The sequence below is a fragment of the Erpetoichthys calabaricus genome, chromosome 14 (assembly GCF_900747795.2).
Source record: "Erpetoichthys calabaricus chromosome 14, fErpCal1.3, whole genome shotgun sequence".
Taxonomy (NCBI): domain Eukaryota; kingdom Metazoa; phylum Chordata; class Cladistia; order Polypteriformes; family Polypteridae; genus Erpetoichthys; species Erpetoichthys calabaricus.
The window spans coordinates 8,204,798-8,226,508 of NC_041407.2; the positions used below are offsets into that span (position 1 = coordinate 8,204,798).

The window sequence follows — 21,711 nt, forward strand, 5'->3', positions numbered from 1 at the left end:
CTGCATTTTTCCTGTGCAAAATTCCAGCAGTTCCACTTCTTGACAAGCACCACAAGAGACATCATGCCAAGTGCACAGATCTCCACCTTCCCCTTCATTCTGACGTTTGCAGCATCATTTCACCTTTAAGTTGCACCCTGGCTACTTCAGTTGAACGACAGGCTCAGCAACACAACACTCGCTGAGCACAAGGCTGTCCATTCAGTTAATGGCAATAGGAGCCACTCAACCAAAAATATACTCCTGGGAGTGATATACAAATAGGAGATGGTTAACTGAAAAACACACACACACGGTATTGCAAGTCAAAGCTCTTTTACATTGAGATTGACAGAATTAGCCTTGAAATAATATTTTTTTTAAAAATTATAATATTCTGTCAGCTCTACTGTGAAAGACGGTATATATAATGATAAGAGACTGATAAGAGTTCAGCTGTGAATTAGCACAAAAACAAAACGCCGCAGGGTGGCCAGCACTCTCAGTCAGTACTTTGTTGAGAAAATGTACAGTGGATTTTATATTTCAAAGGAACATTTAAAATAAAAAGTATGTTCAATTCAATTTATTCTTGTATAGAGTGCTCTTCCAGGGATTGTAGGCACAGAACTCTGTGACAAGCTCTCAGATAAAATCCAAGTATACATTTTACAAATTATTAAATACAGACTGCAATGAGTGCACTTTGTCGCAGACAGTCTCCTAAAGATCTCATGATGTTTGTTTTCTTAAAAAGACTTTTTTTTATTATTATTATTATTATTATTGACAACTCCCTCAGTGCTCTTCATTAAATAAAAATTTCAAATCAGAGATAAACCAACAGGGTCAGGTCAGTTGTACCAGATTTAATTCATCAACTTCACCCTTTCTGCCAGACCCGAGTTCCTCAGCTCAGAGAACCTTATAAGTCCCAGCAGACCCTCATTTGCAAGAAGTGCCACTGAAGTAAATAAATATATAAAATGCTCCTACCCACAGGCGGCTGTGACACAGCTTTAGAGAGACCCCTTAGTTTGCAGGAAACAGAATACAGCCACCAGATAAGAACACCTTCCATATTTTCTGTAGTAGAGGCGATAAGGCCAAAGTCAGGGATCCAGATTTGTTTCTGTTTCAGCACAGTCTGATTACAATAAAAGGAGCACATTAGAAGCACACAAAACATCAGCACAAATTACAATACAGAAATACAAACAGCTGAACTACAGCTAGGGCTACAACAGAACCCCCCAGTAGACTCAACATGCATCCTCACCTGGGTGTGCTGGCTAAACTGATGTGAGAAGAAAGTTTGACCAGCCCGAGGACCACCCTGTACCCTAAGCAGCAAGCGCTCAACAACCGCTTCAGGAGCTGCAAAAGTTAAAAAGCATCAAGGGTAAATATTGAGCACTGATGCCCAAAGAGCTGCAGTGCTTGCTGTGTGCCACTTCACAGATGTTGTTCTTTAGGTGACACATGGTTTCAGAACAACAACACGCACTGCACAATTGACACTAAATTCTAAACATGTGCCTGAAATGCTCCTTCCACCTTTTACTCCCTTATAGTTAGATACAGAGCAGCATTCACACATCTCTACAGTATGGTGGAACGGAGTTCTTTGAACATGATTCATTTTGTATATAGGCTGCCATAACAGGTGCTGCATACATTATAATAAGAATACAGAAATGTAATGTAATGTTTAACAAAAGACAGACATTAAAGATGGTACATACACTTTACATAGATACTAAAGACACCATATACATATTGGAGGCTCTACATAACACATTTGTATGTAAAGTGAATTGACTGATAGATCTGAAAGGCGCCATATACAAAAAACATTCTGTATTTAAAGCAGCTTATGAAAGGTATCATATAAACATGTTGGTCTTTTAGAAACTTCTGTCTACAGCTGATGAAGACAGACCTGAATGTATTAATAATAGTAATAAACATTGAAAAGGTTAAAGGTTATTTCCACACAGGAAAAGAAGGAAGGTGAAAAATGACTGATAGATAGATAGATAGATAGATAGATAGATAGATAGATAGATAGATAGATAGATAGATAGATAGATAGATAGATAGATACTTTATTAATCCCAATGGGAAATTCACATTCTTCAGCAGCAGCATACTGATACAATAAATAATATTAAATTAAAGAATGATGATAATGCAGGTGAAAAACAGACAATAACTTTGTATGATGTTAAATGTTAACGTTACCCCCCCCCGGGTGGAATTGAAGAGTCGCATAGTTTGGGGGAGGACGATCTCCTCAGTCTGTCAGTGGAGCAGGACGGTGACAGCAGTCTGTCGCTGAAGCTGCTCTTCTGTCTGGAGATGACATTATTTAGTGGATTCTCCATAATTGATAGGAGCCTGCTGAGCGCCCTTCGCTCTGCCACAGATGTCAAACTGTCCAGCTCCATGCCAACAATAGAGCCTGCCTTCCTTACCAGTTTGTCCAGACGTGAGGCGTCTTTCCTCTATGCTGCCTCCCCAGCACACCACTGCGTAGAAGAGTGTTTCAGATGTATAGCCTTTATCTGGTGTAAACACTATAATTAAATATAATTAATAAAGTGATATCATTTGTTGTTTTTATGAATTTTATAACAAAATGCTCATCAGGTGATTTATTTTTTGTTTTCTTTGTTTCAGCTATGGCAGAGTCTATGCAACAGCAGATCCATACCATCATACAATAGGACCAGCTGCCACATATAGTGTGGGCACCATGGTAAGTTGGCACATCATATATTCACTGTAGCACAAGTAGGTAACTTACAGTGGCTCACATTACGTGTTCATTGACATGTTGCGGAGTAATGCAGCAGATGCTTGAGCTGGAACCTTTCATGATGCCATTCCCATTGTGGCAGCAGTACAAGCAGACCCAGCACGTTTCAGGAGCCTGGTCTCATGTTAGTTGCATCGTAAGGTAATATGCTGGGAAAAGGAGTCCCGTCCACAGCTAGTTCCCCTGCATTGCAAACATCATTAATCCTTCTAACAGTGATGCCACTTAATTCACACACAACCTTTTTTTTTTTTTTTATTCGGTGTGCAGAAATGTTTATAGCACACTGGTACACTAAAGATCATTTAGGACTCAATATGACTGGCACTGCCTTGAAACACAGTTGCCAAACCCTTTAAGAGTAGAGTATGCCTACATCCAGTAATATCAGTGGCTGCCATGACACCCAGAAAAGTGAACAATCAAACTGTAAGCACAACCCTGTAGCAACTCTACTAACTGGCAGTACCTGAGAATACAATCAGAGGCCACGTCTATCTAACATGATGACTGAAGCTGAAGCCAGTCCGCACTTCTCAAGTGCCCCTTCAGTCCTTGGATGCTAAGCCTGTACCCTCCTTATAGCAGCTAACCAAATCCTACCATAAACGGAGAAGGCACTGCAAAACATTCCCAGAACTTCATATAATTATTTTGGCATTTAAATGAGAAACATTCTGCTTTACTTTTTTTGTTTTTGCGCTCATAAGCATATGAAGGCAGACTTGTTTATTTCCTTAGCACTCTGTTTCGGCCTGTAGTGCTGCAGAGATCCAGATGAATGCCACATATGAAGCAACACCATTTGTCTTTTTTAACTTCACAATATGGTTAATGGTTGTTGTTTTTTTACAATGAAAGCATCATTCAGTGTATATTAGGGAGGAATCATGGGAGTTTTGTGTTAAATATAAGCAGAACACAAAGAGTTATTTACACACATTCCTATTAAGTGTAATTTTCCACTAAATGATGTGTTGCTAACGTACACGTTTGTGTCATCTTCTGGATGCTGCCTTTGTCTTAGGATTACTTTTGCTTTCTTCTGCTTATTAAACATCTGTAAGTGGCCACTCCTTGTAGAATATCTCTTGAGATCCAAGGCACATGTGTCAGTATGTTTGAACAATGATTTGCAGGGTTGTGGCTTGACCATTAATGTCTGTTTTTAGCTAGCTTTTGCAGCGAACATCAAAGATGAAAAAAGTCCAATTTGTTTTCTTTTCCAGGTGCACTGACTAAATATAAGCACAAAATAAAATCAAACCTTCAAGCTCATGCAGCGGCGTGCCGTGGGAGATTTCAAAGGAAAAAAAAGTTTCATCCCACCTAAATTCCCCTGCCCCCAAGTTTAATCGGACGAGCGCTCTCCTTTAGACTAATGATTCAAATTTACCAAGCCGACATGCGTGTGATTTTTAAAAACGTACAAGTCCCCGGTGCAGCTGCTAGCTAAAAGCTTTCATTAATTAAGACAATTTTTTTTCCTCTTCATTTACTTAATTAAAACTGTGGCCTGTGTTGCTGAAGTTATTATTTCTTTCTCACATACTCTTCCCTTTTTACGCTGCAGTTTCTCAATTCAAAAAATTTTAAAAAATGAAGAAAAGAAACCCCCTCCCCCGAGTGTCCAAAAGTCCCTACGGCAAGTCACCCAGGAGTGGGAGAACTGGTAGTGAACAGCTAATTCACGTGTGAGCCACCATGCAGTAATGGGCGGCGGGCATCTCACTTCCAAAATGAACTTTTTTATTGTTTTACCTTAGACGATTAGGAGCTTGTTAGGAAAACAAGACATTTTAAGGAGTAAAAGATTCTTGGATGGTAGACATCGTGGTGGACAGGCAGTCAGGTTGGAGTCATGATCCTCCTCAGAGTTGGCTTTGGCAATAAAAAAGGCCAGTGGTAAAGGAAATGCAGAAGGCTCATTTATAAAGGGTGAAGATTTGATCTGAACTGTTCAGCCTGGCATCCAGTACAGAGCAAATACGACACTGAGAAATGCAACTTAATTTTTCTGCACTTATCTGGGAGTAATTAATTCTGAACTCCCTTTGTGTTTGACCTAAAATGCTCCTCCTGACGTCTCAAAGGTTTCAACACAATTCAGTAAATATTTTATTATCATCAGTTTCTGAAGCTGGCCTATCCATGTGTATGTCCGCAGAGAGCTGCTGCCTCTCTTGGCGGTAAGACGAGGCCCACGACTGGACAGAGAGAGATTTCTAGTCATCAGTCAACATTTACATGCTGTCCTAGGACTGTAGAAAAAATGTATAATCCTCAGAAAAAAAAATACACACAGAAATAGGAAGAACATGAAAACATTCGACAGAGAACATCTCATTTGGGAATGGAATACTTGCCCAAGTACAACAAGGGAAAAATAACACTGCCTGCCTGCCATACCATCACACTGTAAACTGGCCTGGTGGATGTGTGAGTCAATGTGCCCGAAGATGGGCTGACATACCACCCACCATCTAGGATCGCTTACTGCCTACTTTTCTTAGCATGAAGTAAAGTACCCCACAACCCCAATATTGGATTTAATGCTTCAGTAAAGGGGTTGTTGTACTTCACATCCCACTCTGCAATGAACTGGAACTTAGGCTTCACTTTCCCATGTCTCTGTCACTCACATCCAAATAGCATCAAACAATATCCATCCATTACATAAACCCACTTTACTCATTATAGATTCACGGGGAGTCGAAACAGCACAAAGGAGGCACGAAGGTGTTACGGTAGGATAATGTAACAGACTACGGATTAAACAATATTACTACAGTAACACTTGTTAAAGCTTACAGGATGACTCCAGCTGTCTTTGTGCACAAGAGCAAGGCCAGAGATTTTAAATAAGAAAACCATCAGCAAAATCAATACCTTTATTCAAAGTGTCACATTAACAGTGTATATTTTTCCTAAAACGTTTCAACATTCCCAACACTGGTTTCTTATTCATGTACTTTACAAACTTTAGGGTCGTGATCCACTTAGTGATAATTACTCCCAAACAAGTTCACAGTTAAAGGTCTGATGTTACATTTTGTGTTACTCGACAGTTTTTACATTTACTCTGCCTTTCATATGGAGTACATATCACCGAGTACATAGCACGTGTACATCAGACAGATTTAGAGTTTCGAAGGCCACGAAAGGCTTGTGGTTGCTAGACCAGCTTTTGAGGCCACAGGGGGGCTCACTACTTTGCAATATTGAAGATTACAGAGCTTAAAATTTGCATTGTGTTTTTATATAGGTTTATATAGTGTCATTATTCTCACAAATATTACCACAGGTTTTAGTGGTAAATGTAGTTTAGGAAATTAAATCTGAACTTCACAGCAGCTATCCACAAAGAAGAAGTGTAAAGGATTTGTTACTCCTTACTGATACGAATGGTGTTTTTTCTTCATTTTACTAAGAAGTCTTTTCTCATTTATAAAATTTTTATTTTCCTCCTGGTTTCACTACCAGTTCTGCTGCTTGACCTTTTGAAATTTGGGTACACAATTAGAACATCACCTGTCCAGCATTGTCTGGGAAAAGAGGCGATCATAAAAAGGGAAGAAAATTGAAAGAAAGAAAGAAAACCCAACTACCAATTCATCTTCTTAATAATGATTGGATTTTTTTTTCATCTTTGATGTTGCAGGCTAGCCTGTACAGAGGAGGGTACAATCGCTTCACTCCCTACTAGAGAAAAAGGCAAAGCCCCACCTGATCGAATTGAAAACAAACTAATCCAAAATACAAACCTCCTGTATGGAAAACTAAAACACTTCCAGGTCACATCGCTGACCCTTTCATCCTTTGCTTACCCTTATGTCCTGTTATTTTATTTAAACTTGGAATTAAAACACAAGTGTATTTATTGTCTATTTTAAAGAGACATGGATTTATTTAATTCCTGCAGTACCTTATTATGAATGGTTGTGTTTATTGTCATGTTTCCAGGCCACTGATGTTTCAAGAGGCTTAAGAATTATTTTAAATGGTAGCAAAGGGGGAGGAGGGGTGTGGAAACGAAAATGCTGAAGTGGACATGCTCAGAAAGATGAAGGGCAGTGACGGTCTCACCTGGCAGAGCTGCTCAGGAGACGCCTCAAAAGGCACTGGCAAGTAACTTTGCTGAGTGACCAGTTAAACAGATTCAGGCTTAAAAGGGAATAAATCAGGAAAGGTTACATATATAAACTGTTCTATTACCCCAACACAGTCAGGTGTTTATTTAGAGAAATTTCATTTAGAGAAATAAACTTCATCACAAGAACATCTAGAATATAATAAAGAAACTAAAATTACAAAAAACTCTGTGCCAATTATTGAATTCATATATGTTCACTGGGTTTCAGGCAGCTATATACATTTACCTACACGGAATATTGTGATGGCAGACCCTAAGAAAGCCTTACTCCACGTTATATTTTTATTTAGCTGATATCACTGTACAGTGTGGATCTGTGGAAGACGAGACGAGTCTGCTTGGCCCTGCACTCCACAAAGCAGTGCCTTCAGTGTGCCAGCATTACACTGTACGCCATGATTGTTTGGCAGACCTACAAAAACAAAAGGCTTGTCGGTTCTTTTTTGGAACTATTTTATACAGACGCGGAGACATTTCTTCTCTTACACCATGGTGTGAGGAAGGAAAAAAGATCCTGCTTGGAAAGAATGTTTTAAAAAAAGTTTAAGTGCCTCTGTTGAATGGCCCTTGTTTCATACATGTAGCATTACTCAACACAGGTCTTCAGGACACTGAAACTGTAAATAATTAAATTTATGGATTTCTCAAGGATCTCTATTATATTGGAATTGCCAGGAGTAGTTATGTATGATCTTTTTTTAATCTGTGAGCATTTGTTTAATGTGAAGCATCATGGCATGGCAGACGTTTAAAAAAAACTATGGACTGGAAAGTCAGTCAGTCATCGTCCAACCCGCTATATCCTATCACAGGGTCACGGGGATCTGCTGGAGCCAATCCCAGCTAACACAGGGCGCAAGGCAGGACACAAACCCTGGGCAGGGCGCCAGCCCACCGCAGGGCACACACACACCCTAGGGACAATTGAGGATCGCCAATGCACCTAACCTGCATGTCTTTGGACTGTGGGAGGAAACCAGAGTAGACACGGGGAGAACATGCAAACTCCACGCAGGGAGGACCCGGGAAGTGAACCCAGACGGGTCTCCTTGGACTGGAAAGTGCGCTAGTAAAAGTAACTTAATGAGACGGATTAGGACTTTAAACGTGTGTCAAAATATAGACTTCTGTCTAATAGATAGAAGTTTAATAGATGAACACATATAGATATGAAAGGCACTATATGATGGATTGATAGATATGAAAGGCATTCCATGAATTCTGTCTATGAATATGCAGAAAATATAAGAGTGCATATTTAAATATTAAGCATTTCAATATTTTCATAAAGTAAAGTGATGTACGTTTGTAAGTATGTAGATATTTATATAGATGTGTATATATTTTATATATATATATATATATATATATATATACATACCACATATCTATCTATCTATATCTATCTCTCTCTCTCTCTATATATATCTATATATCTATCTATCTCTCTGTATATATATATATATATATATATATATATATATATATATATATATATATATATATATATATCTCACACACACTAGCTGTGTAAGCCCATGTTGTAAAAAGCCCAGGGCTCCTAAAATCTATTGAAATTGTCAGAAAAAAAATTGAAACATAGAGATGTCAAGTAATTGCAAGGAACTACTCTGGGCGTCTCTCCTCAGAGGATTTCTCATGCCGATGTGCTCGCCTCACTTGTGCATTAGTGGCGGGAGGAAAAGTAAAAGGGATACCATTTTGCCAAGTGACTTTGTCTTTCTTCGGAGGTTTCGTTTTGCCGACATGTTTGCCTCGCTTGTGTTATTAGCAGCTGAGCGAGTTTTCCGTTTCCTCGGAGGTGCAGCCCTTACGCCAACTCCACCTCTCACTTCCAGGCCGGACAGACGCACACACTTCCACGCGTAAACATTTATATATAAGATATCTATACACACACACACACACACACTCACACAAACACAATGGACAGATAATCCATACTCAAGGTAGGAAATGCCTTTAGAACCATGTTGCTTTTTACTTGTTTAATCTTAAAATTATTTATTTATGTATTTAACTTACTGGCTATGGTTTTTAGCAGTATTTAAAACATGATGAACTAATACCGTATTAACACCAGCTTACTACCATTTCAATGAGACTCTTTCTGAATTTGAATGTATATGTGTTATCTTTACACACAAACAAGCCGAGAGAAGACAGACAATGAACTTACATTACCTTAAACATAACCCTTTTACTAGTCAAAAGTTTTGGATTACTTATTGTACATACCTTGTGAACTCAGGATGCGTTTGCTGCCATGATGCGTCGCACACAAATGCTTCTTTTCTAAGAATCAAACAAATTAACATTTAAACAGCTGTGCAAGCAGTTCTAGCAGTGCAACAAAAATCTGAAGTGGAGGCGCTCATCCAGGGCCAGGCTCGATCAATGCAGCTTTTCCATGCTGCCATGAGAATCACCGAGCGCTTAGCACAGTGCTAGACAGACAGGGCATTACAAAAACTGAATGTAAAGGTGTCTTTTTGAAAGTCATGTTAGATAAGGAGTGCTTTTCAATGCTCTGTAGACATTTTCTTCTTGGTCTGCTCTATGTAGCTGACCGTGTGTTCTGTGGTGTACATCCAGCGTACAGAATGCATAGATTGGACGAGGCTTAAATAAATTCCACAATTCAAGTCTAAAAATACAGACATTGAGCTGTGGAGCTGCATAGTTTGAACATTCCTGACAAAGGCTCCATATTTAGTGATTTAACTTTTCTTTTTTTCCTTTTTGTTTTTTTTTTTGTCTTTCAGCGTGGAACTGACTCAGACCTACTCAAACCTGTATATCACACACATGCACAAGCACACACAATACATATTTGTAATATTTAGGAAAATGTTACGATGTATTTTAAAGTCCCTCTTGCTTAACTGGCAGCTGAAAACATCTGAATGTGACCTGCTTAAAAATAAGGACTTCTATAAATAAGGGGCCTCTGGTGAGACACTCATTTAATGTAAATAGGACTTATTTTGATTCTTTTTATTTTGTAAAATTATATTCATTGCTGAACTTGTCTGGAATGTACAGTGTATTCCAGAGGTGTAGTATCTCTATGGGTGATTTTGATAGTGAAGATATAAACAACTCCTGTCACTCTTTGCATCTCCATGTCTAACCAAGCCAGTATGACTACCTGCAATGCTAAAGGACGCTTCAAGAACATGCTTTTGAATTACATTTCAGCATCAAGACAGATCACCATCAGAGCTTTCTGTGATGTTACTGCCATGATGGATAAAAGGAAAATATTCTTCAATGAGCTCTTGGACGAGAGCCACTGAAATTGCTATCTTTCTGAGCCTGTTCACCAAATATGTCCGTCATATGCTGCTGTAGAAATTATTCCACAAATCCAGAGAACTGTAGTGTAGGATTGTGCATACCATGGCGTGCAAAGGCCAACAAAGAAGACGGTATAAACCATTCTATGACTGCAGCCACTGCTGGTGACTTTTCTTCAGAATGTGAAGTAGACTCCTGATGGCCAGTATCTGCAGAGCTAGAGTGAAATTTATGGGGAGAAGAATTGAACCAATTGTTCAGTAATAGAAGCCTAATGAAAATAAATACCACCACCAAGCAATTTGTTTTGTGTGTATCTTTCACAGTGACCAACACAAAGACCTTTATACAGCCAACAAATCCAAATAGGAATTATAACAATCAACTAAATAAACTAAAACGGAGAATGTTGTGTGGCACTGTGTACAGCAGCAGTACAGTTAAGGATACAGGCCCTGGTGGCATCTTCATACATTGTGACAGTTTCACTTGTTGTTTATGAGCTGCCCAGGTGCCATGGCATGAAAGGTGTAGTCTTCACAATTGGGCATGATATCCGCACCAGCCAAAAACTCAGCCAACATGCACTCAAAAGAGACAATGGTACAATCTGAGAAATGGCATCCCACTCCATGAGCCATTCCTTAAAACCCTCAGATGACACTGAGCTAAAAATCAAGCGTCCATTGTACAGTATTCTTTATATAAAATTCGAATCTGAGTGAAGCTAATTACAAAATTGATATGTTGTGTAAGAAATTCTCACTTTTTTCAATAATGCCCTTATTTCTTATATATTATGCTTATGTATTTATAATGGATATACTGGCGAACAGGTAGGTTTGGGACCCGTTATTTGACACAGAATGACGTTCACACTTTATTTCATTCGGTATTTTCATCTTGACCTCTAGTCTGCTTTCGTCTTATTCTGTGTCACACATTAGACCCTATACATTGATATTACGTGATATATGTATTAGATACCTCATCAATCAGAGCAAGGCGTCCAGGAATTACTCCGCAGCTAAGAGCGTAAAGAACCTGGGGTGCAGCCTGGTTAATTATTCACTACATGTTGAGAAAAATGTTTGCTTTTATGAAATTAAGCGTGCAAGATAGCGTTACTGTGTTAAATTAAAAGAAATAAATTCTCCTCAGATTCAATCTGTCAGTCGCATTAGATTAGCTCACATGCTGTTTTGCCATCTGCTGAAGGAGTAAGGTGCGGTTTTTGTTTAGGCTGGGATTAAAATATTTACTTGAAGCATCCATTACATTGCGATCTATTACCAAAAATAATCAGTCACAGTTGTTTTGCTTGTTTTTGTTCTTTTTTTTTTTTTTTTTTTTTTTAGAACAGCTTCATGTTCTGGGAAGCTTACATCGGTAGGCCAGCTGCATTAAAATAAACCACTTTTCTACAATCATTTTGGAGTAAGACTCTTATTAAAAATACTTTCCCATTTTGCGGTTAGCTTCATGCAGCTTTTAATGAGTGGCTTTGGTTATCCAGCTAATGTGCTGCAGCACATCACCTCCTCACAAAGTCCTCCAAAGGGTTACTTGGGTCAACACCATGTCCAGCTTACAGAATACGTCCTACCATCACTCACAAAACTGGCACACACACTGGCCTATTAATCTTATTGATTTAAATTCAACTGTACATTGCACAACAAATCTAATCTGCAGTTAGTGGAGACTGTGTTGACCCATCACTGGAAGGTGGCACAAATGGCTGACAGTTTCAAGCTAAACCCATTCAGCCATGAGAACGCGTCAGTAACTCCAGTCTACTGTAGACATCAACACAAATGCCCACCTAAACCGCATCACTAAAAATGCTGATGGACTTGATTTTCACAAAACTGGATAATGAAGTTTCGTCGTTTTTTTTGTTGCAATGGTTAAATTTCATTTCAACAATGTGGATTACACGGAAATGCTTATATTTCCTTACAAAATAACTAGCGTACTTACAAGTTATCCTTAATAATAAACTTAAAAAAAGGTAGAGAAAAATCAAGGTGATTTTGATGTCTGTAGAAATGTTTGGTTAAAGCGAGTACAAAATCCATAAGAGAGAAACACTAGAGGCTTGAGCCAAACCTAAAATGGGAAAAATACAAGAAAGTAGCGAGACGCGCAGCAAACGGCAGTGCTTCACAAGTGATGGCCAGAAAGACAAATAACTGGACGCTGGCAGTCTTCAAAAAGCATTAGAAATTGAAGAGGCAAAATACGAGACATAAAATCAGGGTGTGAGCGCTCAATGAATTGGTCATCAGAATTAACTCCAGTGAATTTATAAAGTAAATATTTTAAATGCAAGTAATGTGTCTGCCTTGTCAGACATCACGATAGATAGATAGATAGATAGATAGATAGATAGATAGATAGATAGATAGATAGATAGATAGATAGATAGATAACTTTATTAATAGTGCTTTTATCATCAGTAAGCCCTCCCTCAATGCTTTTAATTAAGGTTCAGAGAGGATTGTTTATGAAAATTTTTGATAGCTGGTGCAAGAAGAATTTAAAACCTGGCATTCAAAAAGAATCGTCACGCCAGTCTCTGGTGGGGCCCACTGCTGCAGTGGAGAGAATGGCTCTCTGGAAAACCTGTTTGGAAATACGACACTAACATAGAGAAGAAAAGCCACAAGTACTGTGTCTGACGATCAATGGCTTTTTTATTTAAAATGTAAAGTCGACCATCTGAAGGCTACATGTGGACTCCAGATCCTATAAAGTGTATAAAAAGACAGCGAGAAGTAGAAGATTTCTTGCCTTGCACTTAAAGAGAAGCCCTCCGAGGGTTTATTAAAACTGATGCTCTATTTCCCCGTACGTCCACCAGAGGTCCAAGGCTCTTGCTCTCTACTGAATCTGCGCTCCGACTGCCCCTGGTGAGCAAAAAAAAAAAAAAAAGGAGCCTGGCTAATCAGCAAGTCATTAAACTCCGATGTTAAAAACATTATTCTTGGAGTGGGGTGGGCTGCAGAATCCACCACATCGCACTGAAGATGTTAATCATGTGCCTTTTGAGCAGAGTGCAAACAAGCAAGTCACAAATGCTTACACTCGGTAGAATAAATGGCTGCCGGCTCCAAATGGAATTGTAAGAGAGAGTTCGAAGAAGAGCTCTGCAGGAAAGCAGAATGCAAGGCAATTTACTTTACAGATTACAGATAACACTAGAGAGTCGATAACCGCAGATCTCATTTGGAGATACACTGACTAGCTCTGTATAATGCAGCCAACAGAGTCTATTAACCCAGCTGTTACAGCTGTTGCGGACATTAAATTCCCAAGACTGCTCAAATGAGAGCCCTGCCGTCATGATCTATGGATTTGTGCCACTGTTTTATCCCGAGCCCAGTTATTTACGCTCTTTAATATATATTATTCCTCTAGTTGTTGAAAGTTTAATGATTTAACCTTTCGCTACAACAGAGCAAACAGAAATTGCTTCATGCTTTTGTTCCTTTGGCTTGTTTGGTCTCGTTGCTTACATTCCAAAGAAAAGAAAAGTCACCAGAAAGTGGCCACGCAGCAGTAATGGAGTCAGACGTCATTACACATACATTGTAAATAGCTACCTGAGAAATGACTTGGTTACATTGGTTTCTTTGCACTTTATTTTTGAACATTTAATTCATATAAGAGTATAATGATCTAGTAAACTGAAAACAGTACTTGTGTATTATAGTGTAAGGTATTTAAAAAAATAAAACGTTATTTATTAGTACAGTATATTCTACTTGTTAAGGCATTCTCATTAAATTAAGGGGTGTGTTCTTCCTTTTATATACAGTACAGTACTTCCAGTTTAAAAAGTTGAAGAAAATGAGACATTTTTATATAATTAATAAGAAAACAGCTTTAGAAAACATTATTTATAACTTTTTTTCCAAGAACGCAGATAGGTGATGTCTTTCTAGATGTTTATGATGAGATCATTCTGTGAAGTGTGTGCTGTTTAGAGAACCATATATATCTATATTGATTTATAGATATATTTGTACTATAATTTGTTTTTAATTGTGTGTATACATTGTGCTGATGGAAATGATGGCTGTTCTGAATTTAAAAGGGGGCGATACACAATGATACGGGACCTCATTTCATTTCAGGAGCTGTTCAAGGTTTGTGCTGATAAAGGGCTTTTATCCGACTTCACATGTACATTTTTTGTTTTTTCCCCCTTTTCGTTTCACGCATGTTTATACACACCATGCAAGTCAGTGTGTACATCGCACACATTCACGTCTTTATTGTTATATAAAATAGTCTCAGTGGAAATGTGTCACACATTTTCATTCTCCCGTTATCATTTCCAGCACTTTGTAAGGTTGATTGGCCAAACATGGCACATCACCGAGTGCTGACAATAAGGCTCTCTTGACTCTCATGCCTCCTGTGTCTACCACACTCTGTGGCGTTGCTGCCCTGAATCTCCTATTAAGAGTGAATGACCTACCTACCTACCTACCTACTACCTCCTGCACACTGCAATTTGTAAAAAACAATGAACAATAAAGACACATTCTGTTCAATGACTTTTGGGGAGTCTGTTCTACTGTTGCTGAGATGATTGTTCAATCACTTGGCCCTGGTCTCCAAACACTCCACATGTTAATTGTAATATGGTATTTGATTCGGAGATGACCAGCCAGTTAGCCAGGCTTCCCAGACCGTTGTGTCACAATGACTGCCTCTGCCTGCCTAGTCACCTATGCAATGAGTCTCCTTCCGAGATTCTGAATAAGCTCCCGTTTTTTGCTTTTTCCCTCCATTCAAGGATGTATTTTTTCTTATGGAACTCTGGGACAAAGTTTATTTTTTTGTCAATTTCAATGCTTGCCTTTTTGAAGATTTCTATTTAGAAAGGATTTCAGAATTTACTCATTTAGCCAGTATTGTGAATTAATTAAAAGTGTAGCCACTGAGCTATTCAGTTCATTTTAAACCTCCGGTTACCAACCCGACTATCCAAGGTCACGATGACGATATTGTTGTGCAGATCTGAACTGAGCTAAGGGGAATGTGCCGCCGCCGCGACTTGTACGCCATAGCCCGTCCCACAAAGAAGGAAAGCACGGAGTAAATGGCCGCGGTAAAAAGAGGCTGCTGAGGAAGGTCTCGCTCATCATGTGAGCTGCCAGTGGTTAGTTACCGAGATGTGTGACACACACGGCGCCTTTAGAATGGCGGGCACAACACTGACGGTAGCCTCTCCGGCCCAGTAACTTAAATCTATCCAGTGGCACTCTAAGCCCAGTTTAGAACACAACGTGAATATTATCAATTTAAATGACAGAAAGGGAGGAGCGACCGGAGTTCAACTATGTGTAAACGTAATTTGGCAAAAATTGTGTTTTTCCCTCTTTTAAATCCATTCAAAATATGCAGTTCTTATTCTGTAAACTAATTTGTAAAAGTAATAATAAAGTGGAAACGAGTCTTTATAGACTAGTTTTGAACAGTGTTTCTAATGAACCATCTTCCTCTATCAAAATGTTTTTTCTCTGTTTTGTGGTCTAAACTGTATTATGTATAATGTTTACATGTTGATGAATATATGTATTATATAAAGATGAAATCATTTACTATGAACTTGCCAAATTCACTAAAGAGTTGTTTTTTCATTTTTTTCTTCATACTGTTCATAACTTAATTTTAATGATTTGCTTGTCTATATGGGGTGGTGGGTGGTTTATGTGTTTCTGGTAATCATTTATTTATGCAAATTAATATTTATTTAAAAGTCAGCTCTTATTAAATGTGTGATTCAAGTTGATCTTTGAAAGAGCACTTCATTCAGGCCTGTCAAGGGACATGCATGAGAAAAAATCTAAAAAGAAACTCGTTATTTTAAGTGCCAACAATGGAAATGTATTTCTAATTGGGTTGAGAATTCCTGTACCATAAAATGCACCTTCTCCCCTCGAGCATTTAAGGTCTGGTTTGCCATCCCAACAAAAATCAACGGTCTCAACAAAAAAAAAGTGATGCAGGAAAATCTCCCGAGGAACGGTTTAACTTCGGTGTTCATCTCATGCACTGAGACTTCAGTTGCCAAGAAAACAAATCACCAGGTAGACGTCCGACACATAAGTGGGGCCTTCTGACGGAGGTCACGTTCGTTATTTCTGTTCATTATTAGAGATGACACCCAAGTATTCTTTAATAAACCAGCACTGCAGCCAAGTCTCACATTTATTAAAAGAAAATGTTTAGGATGCAAGAAGGGTCATTCTTTTGAAAGAACCGTCCCAATATATTCAAGTGCATTTCTACTGATGATAAAATATCGAGAGACGTTATTCATTTGTATTTCTAATTAATCTCCAGATCATTTGTTTCAGAAAACATCCGTTTGCCTCTTACACTGTAAAACACGAGATGAAACGCCTTTTGCAGCACATTAAGAACCACCTGCCACTTCTACAAGTTGTTTTATCACCCAGTGATGCGTAAGGAGGATAAAAATCAAACAAACCTGAACTCCATGAAACTTGTCTCGAGTTTCAGGCTTGGGGGTGGGTGGTGGTCCATCTTATACACACCTCATACGAGGGAATGCAAGGCAGTTTGGGGAAAGTCAAATGCAGTGCAGAAATCTATCAAAAAAAATGGAAAAGTAAAGGTCAGGACCCATGCAAAATGGTTAAAAACTACACATTTATATAGTGATACAGGGACGTGTTGGGTCCAGCAGCAGCAACGCCTTTAATTTCACTTTTCATTTCAGCCACAACACCCATCATTCCATACATTTTCAGACTCCCATCCATCCATCCATTTTCCAACCTGCTGAATCTGAACACAGGGTCACGGGGGTCTGCTGCAGCCAACACAGGGCACAAGGTAGGAACCAATCCCGGGCAGGGTGCCAGCCCACCGCAGGACACACACCCACACACAAACACACACTAGGGCCAATTTAGAATCGCCAATCCACCTACCCAGCATGTCTTTGGACTGTGGGAGGAAACCCACGCAGACACAGGGAGAACATGCAAACTCCATGCAGGGAGGACCCGGGAAGCGAACCTCAGGTCTCCTTACTGTGAGGCAGCAACGCTACCACTGCGCCATTGCGCCACCCCTTTACAGACTCCCTTAATTTAATTTCTAATCGTTGAGGGCAGAGCCCACCAAGCAGAGAACAGCTAACTGAAGATGGAAACCAGTTCAAAACAGGACACCACCACCCAGGTCAGGTCAACTGAGAGAGAAAGTAATAGAAAAACCACAGAAGACACTCCGATTAATCCAGACACTGAAAGGACAGAAGGCCAAAATGTGTAACTTACTTAATTCAATTGAGGGCTGAAGGGAGACGAAAGCTGTTCTGGCAAACACTGGGCACATGGTTGGAGGCAATCCCAGACAAGATAAAGTCCAATACTGGGCCCACTCTTGAATGCACACACACAGACAGGTTAACTTAAAACATACATGTCTTTGGGGATGTGGGAGGAAAACTAGATTATCCACAGTAGACCCCCACTTAGACACTGGGAGAACATGCAAGCTCCACACAGATAATATCTGAGTTGTTGGGTAGACATTTCAGGCTGAAGTACAAATCACTCTGCCACCACATTACTTGTCGTGAGTTTGGGTGTGTGCCAGTGAGCCTTGGTCTGCTGCCTGCCAGTATCGTCAAGACAGGCTAAAGTTCCCTGTTTTCTGACATTCATACTTTACTGTACACATCTTTTTATCCCCCTTATACTGGAGGTCCCTAAAGTAAAATGGCCACAGAAACGGGCACAATGTTAATCATAACTGGTATAATGAGGTACATTCCTGCCCAAACTCATCCCTGGTACATAAGAAATAGCAATTCTTCTGCCCATTGAACTCAATGTCTTTATAATATTTAATTTTTTAAATACACTTTTTCAAATCATAGTTTAATTGTAGGGAATGCCATAAATATATTTTATACAGATATACATAGTGAACATAAAAAAGATCAACTGATGCTCCCAAGCTTTAAATTACTGCCTGGAAAAACACAATTGATTAAATTTGAGAAATTATACTTACTGGGGAATATTAGCACAGGTCAGCAGTATTCACGTGTGCTTCCATCTATCTGCATAATCCCTAGAATTTGCTGTGACATGACATAAAAATGAACTGTTAGATACAGAAGTTAATTACCTGATCTGAACGCATGAACTGCTCGAGAAGAGAGATCGATAATTTCTATATTGTGGGATACAATCAGAGTACCAAAATATAAGCAGACATTTGTCGTTAAAAAAAAATGTCTGGAGAGTCCGTTTTCAACTGAGCTTTCCCACTTCTTACCAACATCAGATCTTTGCTGTGCACCATATGATGTTAAATCCTTATGGGTTACATACAGTAATTTATCCTTCAGGATAAAGTGCTGCAGAATTTTAATATCAATTATGGGTGCATCATTGAGTCATTTGTTGTTTCTGTTCCCTAAAGTTCCCTTTAGTTGGAAAAAGATGTCAAACTTAATAACTTCTGCTGTTGGACTGCACCTCCAACTGGGAATTGCAGAGGATATGAGATTAAACAATTCACATTTCCAAAATATTGCGAGTTTGCCACATTCTGACCACGTCAGTGCCTGTATGACGAGTTTACAGGGATGCCGCGTTCGGCCACAGCCTCTGCCCTTTTATTTTCCAGTCTGAACAATCCAAAATACCTGCATTCCTTCTCTCCTCATGACCCCATTGTACCTCCAAGTGAGCACTTATCAGCTCTCGCATAAACACAAGTGCACCCCTGCTACTTAAGCCAAAGCCAAACTCGTTTGATTTTGCAAAGGCAAGTCATCAGCCAGTGTGACCGAGCTGCTGGAGATGTGAAGCTACATGACCAGTCGTCACAGCCGCGTGCCACAACTCCCCGTGTCTTGCTAAGGTTAGGGAAATGATTGGCTGCTCAGCTCGGATTCGGTTATTTTCAAAAACCCTGATCCCCGTGTAATGAATGTTCTTATTTAACCCCCCATGTCAAAATTCTGATCAATCTTATAACATGCGTAACTTCTCTGACCCACAAACTCGGTGGGGTGGGTGGTCATTTCAGAGTCTATCACAACAGCATCATCAGCAAGGCTAGAAACAACCTGTCACAGGAAGCCACTTTCACAAAGATTCACACAAACTCCATCTAAAATTGTCAGTTAACTTCAAACACACGTTGATGGACTGCAGGAGTATACAGAGGAGAAGGCATGAAGGCACAGGATTTGAATCTTGAACACTCGGTCCGTACGGTACAGGCGTTTAATCAGCACACCATTGTAGGTAGGTAGATAGATAGAGATTTTAAATTTAGCATAGTAGGCAGGATAAGAGATAGAGATAGATAGATAGATTTTAAATTTAGCATAGTAGGCAGGATAAGAGATAGATATTAAATTTAGATAGATATTAAATGAAGGCACAGGATTTGAATCTTGAACACTCGGTCCGTACGGTACAGGCGTTTAATCAGCACACCATTGTAGGTAGGTAGATAGATAGAGATTTTAAATTTAGCATAGTAGGCAGGATAAGAGAGAGATTTTAAATTTAGCATAGTAGGCAGGATAAGAGATAGAGATAGATAGATAGATTTTAAATTTAGCATAGTAGGCAGGATAAGAGAGAGATTTTAGATTTAGCATAGTAGGCAGGATAAGAGATAGATAGATAGATAGATAGATAGATAGATAGATAGATAGATAGATAGATAGGATACTTTATTAATCCCAAGGGGATTGCAAAGTCACCGTTTTTGTTGGTCTGTTGTTTGCGTTTAGTTAATGACCCCAGCTTAACACTCAAGCACTGGGAGGCACCTTTACTTTCCTCATTTTCGCTATTACTGGTTTAATGGCTTTCTACCCGAGCCTGGCTCAACAGGGCTGACACGGTTACTTGACTTGTAGAACCGCTGCCCCAAAGAGGGCTTCTAAGAGAACAATGCACGTTCTGAAGTTGTGAGCAACGAGGAGTTGAATTGGCTCATTTTGACAATCATGTCCCTCGATGCATGTCCTTTGAACAGTTCTGAATGTGTGGAACAAACTGTGAGAGAGAACAAAAAGCATGGCTGACCCAATGAAACACTCTACCTTTCTTTCTTCTGCTTTTTTAGTAATAACAATAAAAATCCCACTCTGGACATCTCCTAAAGGTCTCTAAAGGATGAGAACAAGAATGTAGAAAACAAATGTAAAAAAAAAAAAAATATATACATATTAATATATATAACAAAACAAAGGACTCCTTCACCAGGGCTGAGAAACCGACATGCAGTGATATTTTGCAAGGAGTGCCATGGGAAAGCGAAACAAGTGGAAAAAAATAAAAATCTTGGAAGGTACAGAATGATTACTTTGACATGGGACAGCCTTGGTGCAAGCAGAGGATCCCATCTTCAAAAACCTTATCGCTACCTTTTTTTTTTTTTCCTTTCCTTTTCTAAATATTCTTTCTTATGCCGAATGGATGATCAGTGACCTGTAGATAATGGATTCTTCTGTACTGACAATGCAAAACTTTACATATATACAAAAAAAAAAAAAAAAAGTGGAATCCATACGCAGCCTGTGAAGATGTGCCAAGAAATTTGAGATGTTGAATGACTATGGCATTAATTGCCATGTAAAGAAAAATCAACTTACTCACTCTGGAATTTGAAAAGAGGCATTCCTGCCATCTGTAAACCGTTTCATCTGGTATCGACTGCCCCACCTAACATCAGGTCTAACAGACAATGCCAGTTAAAACAAACAGGATGAGTTTCCTCATCTTCAATGATGCTGTTGGACTGAGAGTGAAGTCTTCCCACAGACCAGAGTGGAAAAGATCAAGGTCTGTGATTTTAACTCCAACCTCTACCACTGAACATTGTTCTAAATATAATAATCCAGCAGGGTCTTGAAAAGTATATGCCTGTAAAAAAAACTAAAATAAATAAATAATGGTCAAAAGGTTTTGATGGAAATTTGATTGAAGAGCTAGACGATCTTCTACAAATCCTTTTTACCTGATCATCCTTCAGTTTGCCTACAGCTCAACTGCACTTTTGTAAGATGTCCTGAAACTCTTGTATGTACGATCTTGGCTGGCAAAGAAACCCGTCCTAAAAGTGCATTAGCATGAGGACTGCTTCAATAGCACGGGTAGAATGTAGAGCCGCCATCAATCCATATTCAGGACAATGGACACAAACACTGTAATGACCAGAAATCGAGTAAAGGCAGATCTGAAAAGTTGGAAGAGGAGGCGGCCGTCTTAAAAGGCACGACCACAGGTGGCAAGACTAAAAGCTACGGGAACAGCGAACCTGGATAAACACTGAATCTGATTCACGTTAAATATTAACACCAAGTCGTTAGGCCAAACAGTCAAGTCTTAGTGGTCTCCTCTCAAACAAA

The 21,711-nt window shown here is 39.2% G+C and overlaps 1 protein-coding gene across 9 annotated transcripts in view; it reads left to right on the top strand.

Moving 5' to 3' along the window:
• The window catches only part of rbfox3a (RNA binding fox-1 homolog 3a), a 1,290,878-nt gene extending 1,269,668 nt beyond the window's left edge, over positions 1-21,210 (top strand). For 6 of the 9 annotated variants that reach the window (XM_051936516.1, XM_051936518.1, XM_051936520.1 and 3 more), the window contains 2 exons: positions 2,662-2,740; positions 9,740-10,577. In XM_051936516.1, coding sequence (XP_051792476.1) covers positions 2,662-2,740; positions 9,740-9,820 — 160 coding nt within the window. In that variant the 3' untranslated portion in view covers positions 9,821-10,577. Of the gene's footprint in view, positions 1-2,661; positions 2,741-6,461; positions 6,777-9,739; positions 10,579-20,426 lie in introns of those variants that run through there. The other 3 variants (XM_051936515.1, XM_051936513.1, XM_051936514.1) reach the window with 3 other exon arrangements.
• The last annotated feature ends 501 nt before the right edge of the window (positions 21,211-21,711 follow it).